The sequence below is a fragment of the Idiotropiscis lumnitzeri genome, chromosome 16 (assembly GCF_059441095.1).
Source record: "Idiotropiscis lumnitzeri isolate Australia: NSW breed Sydney's pygmy pipehorse chromosome 16, RoL_Ilum_1.0, whole genome shotgun sequence".
Taxonomy (NCBI): Eukaryota; Metazoa; Chordata; class Actinopteri; order Syngnathiformes; family Syngnathidae; genus Idiotropiscis; species Idiotropiscis lumnitzeri.
The window spans coordinates 14,590,557-14,603,691 of record NC_142406.1 but is presented as its reverse complement, the minus strand read 5'-3'; the positions used below and the strand labels follow the sequence as shown (position 1 = coordinate 14,603,691).

The 13,135-nt window shown below is 44.5% G+C and overlaps 3 protein-coding genes across 3 annotated transcripts; 1 reads left to right on the top strand and 2 right to left on the bottom strand.

Moving 5' to 3' along the window:
* Positions 1-300: 300 nt before the first annotated feature.
* On the bottom strand, positions 301-3,557 carry ndufv1 (NADH:ubiquinone oxidoreductase core subunit V1). The gene is made up of 11 exons (XM_088319192.1): positions 3,495-3,557; positions 2,828-2,924; positions 2,673-2,755; positions 2,444-2,614; positions 2,160-2,343; positions 1,816-2,005; positions 1,522-1,734; positions 1,107-1,273; positions 944-1,025; positions 726-871; positions 301-543 (listed from the first exon to the last, which is right to left on the bottom strand). Exons 2-11 carry the CDS (start codon positions 2,921-2,923, stop codon positions 466-468), a joined length of 1,410 nt encoding a protein of 469 aa, XP_088175318.1. The 5' UTR covers position 2,924; positions 3,495-3,557; the 3' UTR covers positions 301-465.
* Positions 3,558-4,182: 625 nt separating this feature from the next.
* hcn3 (hyperpolarization activated cyclic nucleotide-gated potassium channel 3) lies at positions 4,183-9,960 on the bottom strand. Its single transcript, XM_088319190.1, has 7 exons — positions 9,324-9,960; positions 6,513-6,942; positions 6,288-6,449; positions 5,897-6,115; positions 5,095-5,241; positions 4,780-5,020; positions 4,183-4,715 (listed from the first exon to the last, which is right to left on the bottom strand). Exons 1-7 carry the CDS (start codon positions 9,782-9,784, stop codon positions 4,513-4,515), a joined length of 1,863 nt encoding a protein of 620 aa, XP_088175316.1. The 5' UTR covers positions 9,785-9,960; the 3' UTR covers positions 4,183-4,512.
* A 1,679-nt stretch (positions 9,961-11,639) lies between these two features.
* Positions 11,640-12,958, top strand: LOC148321608 (extracellular matrix protein 1-like). The gene is made up of 4 exons (XM_088319195.1): positions 11,640-11,781; positions 11,848-12,092; positions 12,467-12,672; positions 12,738-12,958. Exons 1-3 carry the CDS (start codon positions 11,715-11,717, stop codon positions 12,668-12,670), a joined length of 516 nt encoding a protein of 171 aa, XP_088175321.1. The 5' UTR covers positions 11,640-11,714; the 3' UTR covers positions 12,671-12,672; positions 12,738-12,958.
* Positions 12,959-13,135: the final 177 nt, after the last annotated feature.

Genomic DNA, 13,135 nt, shown 5'->3' with positions numbered 1-13,135 from the left:
GAACCCAGTTGACCGCATTTTTAAAACAGATTAAATAAAAAATGAAATACTGTGTTGTAAAAAGAGCACATTAAGGCGTAAAATTGCATTTTATAACACTCGGAATCTCCTTTACATTTGAATTGATTATGTATAGTTATATTTTACCAAAGGGATTTTGAAAATACATTTTTATGATTCTAATTCAAGCATTTATTCTGGAAAAGGTACTTTTATTTAAAAAAAGAATATTTAATTTGAGAAACACTGACAAATCCTTAGAAACAGCATCAATAGTCATGAATAGGATGTCAGAGAGAATTAAAGGTTCATAGAACTTTATTGACATTTCCACCACACAAGGAGACAAAAAAAGAGTACATTATTTCTTCTTAAATACTTTGTGAACAACACAAGCATTTGTATGTTTCAGATAGCGATGAGGCACAGGAGCACGCCTGCAGGGACAGAGGTCAAGCGGACATTTTAAGCGCTGACCTGCTTCTGTTCCTGGAATTGGGCAATTCGGCTTTCCATCAGGGGTCTGAAGTGTCGGATCAAGCCCTGAAACGAGACAATGAACTCATGTTGCATGAGGTAGCATACATCGATTAAAGCTTTAGACGCCAGATGCTAGTCACGTCAAGAAATGAAAACATGATGGCTCTCAATGGGAAATTTGGTTTAAAAAAGAATCCGGAGACGAAGTGTTTTCTCGTTGCTATGGGTTTTTCAATTGGGTTTACCTGCACCGGCCAGGCGGCGCCGTCTCCCAGGGCACAGATGGTGTGACCTTCGATCTGTTTGCTGATCTCCCAGATCATGTCGATCTCCGACTGCCGCGCGTCGCCTTGCACGAAACGCCACATCATGTTGTTCATCCAGTCCACTCCTTCGCGAGCAAAAAAAACAATTTAGCCACACAGTGAATGGAGTGTAAATTAAGTATGCTGGGAATTGCGACCTTCTCGGCAAGGTGTGCACTGGCCACAGCTCTCGTGCTTGTAGAACTCAATCAGGCGGGCGATGGCTCTGATGATGTCCGTCTGAAAAAACATGGCCCCGCCCCCAAATTTAGACATTGAATATAATCATAAGACGCTTGCTGCAACGGGCCAAAAACGTACGGATTTGTCCATGACGATGAGCGCCGCCGTGCCCAGGCCGGTCTGAGCCTGCACGAGGCCATCGAAGTCCATCAGAACTTCCTCGCACACCTTCTTGGGGATGAGAGGCGTCGAGGAGCCGCCAGGGATGACGGCCAACAGATTGTCCCAGCCGCCGCGAACGCCACCTGCGTCACAAATGTTTGCACATAAACACTCATGCGATCACACAAATGAAATACACACCCCTACGTATTTTGCTCTCACTCTTCCTCTATTATGGCACACCTGCGGAATGGGATGTGGTGGCGCCTCAACAAGAGGAGGGTTGTAATATTCCCTGGTGACACTTCCCAACCCCACATGTTTTCTATTTTTTTTCTTCAAATCCATCCCCTTACAAGAGCTCAGTCTGGTGTTCTTTGCGTTTATGTACCCGCGTGCCTCTCGACGAGATCCTTCAGTGGGATGGACATCTCCTCCTCGACGGTGCACGGGTGGTTGACGTGGCCGGAGATGTTGAAGAGCTTGGTGCCCGAGTTCCTCTCCCGGCCGAAACCCAGAAACCAGGTGCCTCCGCGGCGGCAGATGGTGGGCGCCACGGCAACCGTCTCCACGTTGGCCACCGTCGTCGGGCACCCGAACACGCCTTCACCGCAGAAAGGATTTATGGAATCAATGCTTTTGGTAGACGGGTGTTTGACGGCGCATTTTCTGTGTGGAGACTCACCTACGTCTGCAGGAAATGGCGGCTTGAGGCGGGGCTTGCCCTGCTTCCCCTCCAGCGACTCGATGAGCGCCGTCTCCTCGCCGCAGATGTAGGCGCCGGCACCGCGCATCACGAATACATCAAAGTCGTAGCCCGAGCTGCACGCGTTCTTGCCGATGAGCCCCGCCGCGTACGCCTCGTTGATGGCCACCTGAGCACATCACGTTTACGCTTAAGGCACTTCCGTCAGTAACTAGAAGAGGCCACTTGGGGAGAGTATTGCTTTTTTCCGAGGGTAAAATTAGAATTGAAAACAATGTGGAACTTTACTGCAGTTATTGATCATTGGAGGCGTGCGATCCAACCTGCAGGTTGGACGACTCGTTGTAGAACTCCCCGCGGATGTAGATGTACGCGGCGCGGGCTCCCATGGCCCTGCCGGCAACCAGGCAGCCCTCCACCAGCTTATGGGGGTCGTTCCTCATGATCTCTCTGTCTTTGCACGTGCCCGGCTCCCCTTCGTCGGCATTCACTACCAGATACTTGGGCCTGAAGGGTGGACCAAATTTATTGATTTATTTTTGGGTCAAAGAAACAGAAACAAATGTGAATTTACATGGGATTAGTGTTTTATGAGTTTGTTTCCGACCTGCCGTCACTGGGCTTGTTCATGAAACTCCACTTCATGCCAGTGGGGAATCCTGCGCCACCTCTACCGCGCAGGCCCGACACCTTGATCTCGTTGAGAATCCAGTCCACGCCCTTGAGAAGGATCTCCTTGGTTTTGTACCAGTCGCCACGCTTTAAGGCGCCATTCAACCTAAAGCGCATTGATTAGTCAAAGAATATGTACCGGGCATGGTTTTGCCAGGGCTTACTTCCAGTCATGGCGGCCGTAGAGGTTGGTGAATATTCTGTCCTCATCTGCCAGTGGGCCAAATGTTGTTTTCTTAGGAGGAGTCTGAGGAACACAACACACACATATTTTAAGACTGTTTGATTTTGTCATCATTTCTCAATCCACATGGAGTACCTGTGCGGTGCTGTTGAATCGCACGATGGCGCCTTGACTGAGTGCCGCCGGGGCACGCACCACCCCGCTCACGACAGCCCGAGACAGGGACAGCATCCTTGCAATGTCAAGATTTGGAATGATTACGTTATTTGGACTTTGTTTTGAAATAGATTTTTTTTTTTTTTAAATATTCATTTGTGTTCATACAGGATGTCTACAGTTTGTAGGTGGTCCGAATTAAATGACCAGTTAGAATATTCTCACACACACGGTACCTTCTCACTTATACAACACACCTTGTGTATAACTTTGTTATGCAGGTGCGCTTCTCCCAAATGCTGATGACTAACACATTTCTGACTAAACACGTACTATATTAGCAACTTCCGTCCATTGCGTGATTGCAACTATATCCAAATGTGTTACATGTGTATGGGTACATGCATTGTAAAAATATATGAATAGTGACCTCCACGCTAGCGGTGCTACTGCTAACGTTAGCATGTGATGCTAGGCTGGTTCGCTCTTATAACCTTGCCTGCGTCACGCGTTAAGAGGAGAAAAAGCGACATCGCGTCCTAACATGCACACGGAACGAACATTTTTATTTACAATTAGCAGAGAAAAAGACTACATGAGCCAAGAAAGGAACATGTTAGGTTCACTTTGGCAAGCCGTCACGTACCTGCGCTACGTCCAGAGTTTATGAAATCCAGACCGGAAGTGCTGTTGACATTCCGGAAGTAGTCGTTTACGTCAGCGAGTGGGCGTCGAAGGATTTATGTACTCATTTTTACATTTTTAACATGCTTCAGTCAATTCTTAACTGAAAAAAACTCCTGTTTTTATGTATTACTTTTTAAATGATCAAAGTTTTATTTTTATTTAATAATAAATAACAGGAAGTGACGTACATGATTACTTCTAATGAAATCGTTTAATTTCTAATTTTTAACTTTGAGAAAAGTATTTTCAATCGCAAATCATTAATTATGAAGCTTCTGCACAAGACATTATTGGTTCCCAGCCCCCAAGTGGACAAGTCAATAATTTCCTTACTTCACAGTGTTTTTTATTTACTTAAAATAATCAATTACAAATAGCTTTCACCGCCATGCAAATGGAAAAGTTGTGTTTTTTTTCTAGTTAATTAAGATTTTAATGACACACTGTTGCAATAAATAAAACAATCAACAATCTGACACAAAATATCCAAATAAAATGTAAATATTCCTATAGTCTTATTTTGAAATTCTCCATCTTTTACGGTAAGTAAAAAAATTAAGATTTGTTATTTTCCCAACAAGACACAAATACTTTTTTACTCGGGATAAGTACAAGCCCACTGAGGATCCGAATAAGGAAAACTCAGATTCAAAATTGATAGATTTTTAAAAAAAATATATGAGTACAATATAATGAGTACAATCTGTATAGTTGGCGTTATGACATCACCGCAGCTTATCCTTGGTTAACATTAGGCCGCAAACCCACCCCCATGTACATACAGCATGTGAGATTACAAAAGCGACATGATGAGGATTTCCGGCCATCCAGCTGCTGCCAACATCCTGCATGATTGACAGAGTCAGTCTTAGAAAGCATAAGAGGATGCTGAGCAACATTTACATTTAGCATTTGTTCCATTTGCTAATATTTCCATGAAATGGGGCCCTTATTTGCTTTCTTTAATTTGTGGACAGTCACTCGTTTGGGGAAGGCTGGTTGCTGGGCCTCCTGGCGACCCTCCCCAGTCGGTCCACGGCCACGCTCTCGAAGGCCCGCCTCATCAGCGGGTGCTCCTCCAGCACCTCGTTGAAGCTGTCCACGCTAAGCGAGTAAAGCCGGCAGTACGTTTCGGCCTTCACGCTCGCTGTGCGTCGGCCTTGAGTCAGCAGACAGATCTCTGAAAACAAGAGAATTGATGACAAATCACCGTTTGCGCCTGAAAAGTAAGTTGGACATCTTACCCCCAAAATAGGCGCCGTCGCTTAGTCTGATGTCCTTGCTGCCTCGCGGGATGACCACGACGGTGCCGTGCTGGATGAAGTACATCTTTCGACCCAGCGTGCCCTCGCGGATGATGAAGTCGGCGGGCTGGAAGACCTCAAAGTGCAGCTTGGTGAGGATCACGGTCACAAAGTGAGGGTCAGTGTTAGCGAAGAGGGGCATGTTGGCCACCAGACCGCGGCAGTTGTAGCTGACAATTTCCTGGCCAGAAGAAGAGAATTTACTTCCATTTTTGATAATTCTTCTTCTTATCGTCAATAAAAAAAATCTCTTACCTCTTTTAGCGGATCACTGAGCTCTCCCAGGATGCTGTCCTCGTCAAACATCTTGCCTTGGAATCGTTGCTCATAATAGTCGTGGATCCTCTGCCGGAGGTCTGCAGGCAGCTTGTGGAACGACATGTACTGCTCCACTTGCTTATACTGCAAAAAAAAAAAAAAAGAAGAATCAAACTGGAGTGCCGTCGGACTGATGCGTCACGTTTGCCACCATGTGTTGCGCAATCACAATAATGATGGATTTAGTCCTCATTTGAGTGGATTACAAGATGAGTTTTAATAGCTTTTAGCAACCGCTCCCAAAAAAAAAGTTGTTCATATGTTTTTTAATCACACTGCTGCACAAGTAAGAACAAAATATATGATACAGTGGTATTTCCAGAAATAGTTATGATGATTGCATCACTGAAAAATTATTTAAAAATAAAGTAAGAAATCAATAAATGTTAAAAAAAATAATAATTTGACTTAAAAAATCAAATCCACCTCACAAGTTATTTAAAATGTTCTTTTTTTTCAATGAAAAAGAAAATTACAAATAATAACAAATCTGCCCCAAAGATGGAAGTCATCTAAAACTTTCGCTATTAAGACAGACAACACATTTGACCTTTACAAAGAACCATAAGCGGGAAAAAGAAATCTGGAAAATCAGGAAAATAAATGAGAAAAAAATATTTTCACATAAGTAAGAAAACAAATAAGAAAAAAAACAGATACCTTAAGACAGATGAGAAGTAAAGAAATCTGCTCCACGGTGCAAACGTCAGCTTCCCAAATTTATTATTGTCCGCTTTACCTTCTCCTGATACTGGCGGTGCGACGCGTCCAAGGACTGCACCAGGTTGGTGGCGTGGCCCAGGAACATGGCGTAGCAGGTGGCGCCCACCACCATGCTGATCATGGTCAGCCACACGTCGCTAAAGCCGTCCGGAGGGTGGGCGCCGTAGCCGATGCACAGCATGTGACTCATGGCCATGAACAGGGCGTACGAGTACTGCATGTGCCACGTGGCGTTCTGAGCAGGACCAAAGCAGCAAGTCAAGAACCACGACAGTAGCCCCCTTTTTAAACTAGATTCCGTTATTTGCTCGATAAAAAATAAAAAAAAACGGTACTGTATTTCTTTGGCACCAATGTACTACTTTCCTATCAGGGTTAGACAGGTCACTATACTTGCGTGCACTGACCACCATGTCGTTCTTAGACACCCAGCAGTCGGCGGGAAAGTCCTGCAGCATGGGCACCATGAAGGTCAGGCAGCCGTCCCAGTGGCACAGCAGCAGCATCATGCCGATCAAGTTGACGATGCGCACCACCGCGCTGGCCAGGTCGTACGTCATGTTGAACATCTAAAGCAGGAGAACCGCGGATGAGTCTGTTTTCCTTTACCCATCCGAAAACGGGGTCCGTACCTCCTCCCACTGGTGGACGTAGCGGATGAGGCGGGATAGGCGCAGGAGTCGCAGCAGGCTGAGGATCTTGGTGAAGCGCACGATGCGGAGCGCTCGAGCGGTCCGGTACACGTCGGACGAGTCCTGCAGTGACTCCAGGTCCACCACCAGGAAGATGTAGTCCACCGGGATGGACGAGATGAAGTCCACCAGGAACCAGGAGCGCAGGTAGTGCAGGCGGATGCACTTGGGGTCCAGCACGATGTGGCTGTCCTCGCCCAGGATGCCCGTGCGGAAATTGAAGACCAGGTCCATGAGGAAGAGCGTGTCGGACAGCATGTTGAAGGTGATCCACGGGATGGTGTTCTGGTCTTCGAAGAAGGTGATGCCCCACGGTAAGATCACGAGGTTGCTCATCATGAGCAGGAGCATCACCAGGTCCCAGTAGAACCTGGACAGAACACCGTCAACACGCCAACATGTCAATTACACAAGTGAGGTCACACAGCTGTGAGGTCCGATGACAACAGCGTGCATGACCCAGTTGAACAAGAGGAAGCGCGCTCATTAACAACGCAGCCGCGTGTCACCCAACGCACCGCAACAATGTCACCTCGCCGCTCGACACGCCACCAAAATGTTTCTGTCAGATGTCCGACAAGTTGCCATCCGGGTCTCCAGTGTCCCGCGGGGCTGGTTTTGGGTTTCCCGCTTTTGCTCCCAGATTCTTTTTCCACCCGCCGTCTCGACTTCATTAAGGCTCGTTTTCATTAGATGCCGCGGGAAGTAGAGCCATTGAGAAAAGAGGACGTGATGGACGGGGTTAACATGAGGACTTTGTCGGCATCTGCGATCATGTTGCAATAGATTAAGTGGCCGCTCCAGAGACGACCAAGACTTTCATAGCTGTTCAAGCGTGTTCAAGAAATTGATGGAGAACTGTATTTGAATTTTATTTGAACTTCAAGGCTGGAAGTGGAGCAATGTTAGACAATTTTTTTTTTTAACCCCCAGTTGGAGGAACACTGCTGCTAAGAAAATTAAATTAAATTAAATTAAATTAAATTAAATTAAATTAAATTAAATTAAATTAAATTAAATTAAATTAAATTAAATTAAATTAAATTAAATTAAATTAAAATGCAGAAATAAATTTCTGCCATCACAATGATAATAAAATTAAAAAAAGAAAAAGAAATATTACAGAAATATATCTCATGAAATATAAATTAATAAAGAAAATTATAAAGAAAAATGCATTTACAAGGATCATAAAATCTATAAATTCTAAGAATCGAAAAGAAAAGAAAAAAAAAAATCAACCTTTATCAAGATAATAGCTTTTTACAAATATAATGCAATTATTATAGAATTTGAAATATCTGGCAACAAATGAATACAAGGAACGCCAAATTTCACAGAATTCTTCACAAAGACAAATTTTTAAAAAAATTCTAAAAAAAAAAAAAAGACCAAACAAATGTTACATTTCTAAAGACAATGCATGAAAAAAAAAAAAAAAATCTGCCTTCAAATGAAAAAAAAAAAAAGACATTAATTCTACCTTCACTCTCACTTTCTGGCTTTCCAAAGGTAAATGCATGTAAAAATCTGACTATGACAACGCTAATAAAAACAACAATAAATGTTGATGAAGGAGCCAGCTGACCGGCCGGGGGGTGCAGGGACAAAAAGGCGGACATTTTGGCAGATTGGTGGCTAAGACCCTGGCCTTCTGTCCACTCAATGTCATTTCCCCCTCGGCCGCCCTTAATTTCCCGCCGATTGTCCTCTGGGCACTTTTGTATCCCGGCCAAATAAAGTCATTGGGACGGATCACGCCATCTGACCTCCGCCTCCGTTTTAAAGGCAAGTTTGCAGCATAAGGCAAGCGCTCGTGCTATAATCCTCGCCACATCTGTCTGCATATTATTGCATAATAAGGCAAGATTGAAATTATTCTTAGCATTCCTCCCACGTGGGTTGTCCGTCTGCCACTGGCCCGCATGCTGCCTATGCATTGTTTGAATTAGCTCTTATCGATAGAGAGCAAGACGGCAGATAGATTGCAATGACATGCTGGCCCGTTTTTGGCATATACGCTAAAAATAAATAAATAAATAAATAACGGCAGAATTGATGCAGGCGACTGAATGAGTTCACCAAGAGGCTTGAATAATCCAGATGATCTTGTCCTATATACTGTATCAGTAATCAAATCCCTTCATCGCCTTATACCACACACTGCATCAGCTGCTGCAGCGCATTCTGAACATGAAAATTTAGGATGTGCAGCCCGTCCTTGTTGCGAATATTTTTTTTGCGGTCACACTAGATGGGTATGTCTGCATCTAACGCGTGACTTCAAGTCACTATGAGGATGAATATTTGGACAGTAAGGACCTGGCAAGATATTTTGGGAAATAAATACTTTGACGAAATGCAATACATTAGATGGGTATGGCTGCGTCTTACATTAAATTATTATATTGATAATGTTTATTTTAGATTTTTTTTTTGTAGTCAGATGCATAATCACTAAAATAATGAATGATGGACAGAGGGTAGTTTTTTTTGTATTTTTTTGTCTTTTTTTTTTTTACGGTATAGACTAGATGGGTATGACTGCCCCTCAGTCAAAGACAGTTTCGAGATTAATGTTCATGTTTTGGGAATATTTACGCCATCACAAATGTAGAAGGGGTGTTTTGTATCGATGCGAGACACTCGATGGGCATGGTCGCACCTCACCTTCAGTCACTATTTGGATGCATGACAGTGATGCTTTGGGAACATTTTTTTCGACACTCGACAGGTGTGGCTGCACCTCACCTGAAATCACTGTAAGGATGGATGATCCACACGCCGACGGACTTGACCCGGGCCTGCTCGGCAGCGACACCCTTGTGGCTGCCGAACATGCGCAGGGAGAACTTGTTGACGCCGGGCTGCAGCATGGATCCAAGCTGCTTCTGGAAGTATGTGGACCGGTCCGGCTCCTCTTCCTCGCCGTCGTCGTCGTCGTCAACCCTGTTGAGGTCCAGCAGCCCGGCGGGGTCGGCGGTGTAGTCGTCGTTGTGCGTCTTGACCAACGAGAAGAGCGTCTGGCTCACGTCGTTGTGCTTGTCGGCCTTGGTGGAGGGCGTCCCGGGGCAGCTGGCCTTCTGGGAGCCGCTGCGCCATCGGGAGAAGCGCAGGCTGCTCCAGCTGCGGTAGCGTGCTGTTTCGGCTTTGTGACTGAGACTCTCTTTGAAGCCCTTCTGGTCACCTAGACTCCTGGAGGGGCTGGTCATGTTGAAAAAGAAAGTGTCTGCTTACAAGAAGAATGGAGCTGTCATTCTTAACCACTTGGAAAAAAAAAATGTTGCAATTGTCTGACATGTAGCTTCATCCGCCTCCTGCCGAGACGGATGCAAATTGCCAGGCAGGAGCTCATCAAGTAGCCTTCAATAATCGGCTTGTTGCGACACATGCGTCCACTCACCTCCCCCCCCCCGCCTGCTCCCTCCCTCCTTTCTCTAACGCGGCGGCCCGGAGCGGTGATGCGTCTGCAGGTCAAATTGCGGAGACATTCTTATTCAGAGTCGAGTAGGGCTCAACGGGTAGGAATTACTCATTAGTGGGCAACCTGTAGAAAAGGAAGGCAGGGATGAAAATCAGGAGGAAGGACCACAGTCGTCCTGTCCAAAAAGTTGTCGGAAATGTTTTCAATAGACTAGACAGGCTCATGTGTGTGACCTGAACGACGCATCGATGGCGGCTGGATGCAACCTTAGTCGGAGTCACTAAAAGAATGGATGACATCTAGGAAGGTTTTGGGAATATTTTTGTGTCACGTGTGAAGAAAGGATGCAGTTGTCTTTTTTGCACATGCTAGACGGGTATGGATGCACCTCAAATGCAGTGACAATAATCATAGACGACATACTTGGAGAGTATTTTTGTTGTCTGATTTTTTTTTCTCTGACTTACACACACCTGGATGGGATAAAGTTGTCACTAGACGGGTATGTTGACAGTTTTGAGGTTTTGTCCTGGTCAGCCGCCAAGAAAATCAGTGGCACAGCAGCTCACGTTCCAAAGCGTCACGTACACCAGTGACACCGAACGCACCGGAGATGCGCTCCAGTCACAATTACAGCTGCTCGAGTTACAGCGACCAATCACATCATCACAACTCAAGTGGCTTGTAAGCAATGAGAGCCGAGGGAAAGTGCAACCGGACAATATTGCCATTGCGTAACGAGATGTTATGCCACCTGCAGTCAAAAGAAGTTGTTGAATGTGAAAACAGGAAGCAGCTGGGTGAACACGTTGGCTGATAATAAATACGCAAACTTGGCATGTTTTTTTTTTTTGCCGTGAACTTTTGTTGGTAGGAGGATGAGCAAAATCTGGTTTTCATAAACGCGACAGGATGTGTCATGTGATTCACCCCCGGTATTTTGTCCACGGTCAGCATATTGGGGTTTTTTTTTTCCAGGAATGACTTGATAAGAAGTTGGCTTCCAAGTTGACGGACATTTAAAGAGGAGTTCAGAATATTGGGAAAGTTGCACATCTCTTGAGAAATAATAAACATTTTTAAACAATTTTTTGATTCATTCGGTTTTTGCATTACAGTTTATTTAATTTTTTATTTGTATTATTATTATGGTCTTTATTTACTCTCCTTTATTGTCTATTTTACTTTTTATATCAGTTATCAGTTCTCACTTGGTTCAATTTTTAAAAGATGAATTCAATTCGACTGGTTGAGAAATGATTACGACATTTTTAAAAGCGATGCAAGTCAACATTTTTGCGCTCATTAAAAATATGCACTAATTTTGTTTTATCTAGCACGACAGTTTTTCATAGTATAACAATTAAATCATATGTATTACGGTCATATATTTAGTAATCTATTCATGAATTGTGGGTGAGGTTGAGCAACTGGTAAAATCTTTGGGGGGGAATGTTATAGCTCTAAATTAAATTGCATGGCAAAATCCGTATTGCGCAAGATTTAAAGGTGATGCACTAATGTGAAACCCAAAAGGCCATCCTCTCAAGAGTTGAGGGTAAAAGTAGGGGCGGGTCCTTCTCCCACTCCCACTCCCGCCAGGTCAATATAAGGAGCCTGCCTGTTCACTTGTTGCATTTTAGGGCTTGCAAGAAACAGCAAAAATAAATAAATAAATAAATAAATAAAAAAGAAAATCACATTCACTCACACCAGCCATGACTTGGATTGGACTTCTTCAAGGATTTGGGATTCTTCTGATTGTCTCCCAAACAAATCTCAGAGGTAATGTCAATTAGTTGAGAAATTACAAAGTACCTCCAGGATGATCCAGCTCGCTTGTTTCTGCAGTGGAATCCAGAGAAGTGGACGTGCCGTTCCCACCGGCCCTGCCCACGGCGCTCAACCTGCCCGCCATCTGCAGCCAAGGTCAGGGTCGCCCCAGGTACCCGGAGAGCTTCTTCCCAAGGAGGGGGGCGGGACACTTCAGGCGGCGCGGGGAAGCCATCAACCGACTGGAGTTCTGGTACGCTCAGTGCTGCTCTCTGGACGGAGAGGACAGGGACGCCGCCGTCCTCTGCTGCACGAGGCAAGCTGTGAGTTAAACGCAGCCGAAGACAACATCAGTAATCAATAGGGTTTGAGTCAGGGGAGGGCAAACTTAGGATGTCGTCTCACTGTGCAGTGTTCGCTATACATTTTAAAAAAAGTGTACCTGAGATTTTTTTTTCTTTTGACAGGTTGAAGGAATTTCATGTTACAACTGTAATATTGCATTTAGGTTTTGCACAAATTTTCATACTATTACTTATTATTCTTTTTAATTGTTTTTTCAGTTGTTTTTTTTTCTCCAGGAAATTAATGATATTTGCAAGCATCTATTTCTTTCTGTGGCTATTCCAGTCTCTCTGTTGCCACCTGCAGATGACACTAGGTGACTCTGAGCTCATTTCCACCCATGTGCTTTCAGTGGAAACAGGCACTGGGCCAGTTCTGCATTGAGGAATTTGGAACTATGACGGCGCACTACGAGTGTTGCAGGAAGCAAGGAGACGAACGCTGGACCTGCTTTGACAGCGAGGTGCCAAACCCGGACTACCTTGCCACGCCGGGGTACATCGCACCTGCAATGCCCATCGAGCCCGACTTCGAATTCGACCCAAATGCTTGCTAAAGGTACAGAAAACTTTTGAACTAAATGATGAACAATCATGCGAAAAAATGATTTGATTTTTCCACAGGTGTTCAGAAGAGGAGAAGTGTTTTTAGCCAACAAGAGGGTTCGAGCCTGCCCAAGACAACGCATTACCAAATGCTACTCGATCGCTGCAATCTGTAAAATGTCCACAAGAGGTCACTGTTTTCATGGTCAACGATGACAATGGGACGTGTCTTGTTGTGTGTAGTTAAACCCCGAATGGAAAGATGTACCAGAAAACTGAATAAATACTTTCCACTGTGACCAACGAAGTTTCTTTGTTTCTTTTACAAACTTTATCAGACCGTCAAAAAAGAGCAGGCGTATGCACACTTCCCTAGTTTTAACCCTCACCTTCAAAATAAGACATGCTTTAGCGCTAACATGAATTTGAATGGTAGACATGTATTAAACCAATCACTTATTAAACATCTATCGACT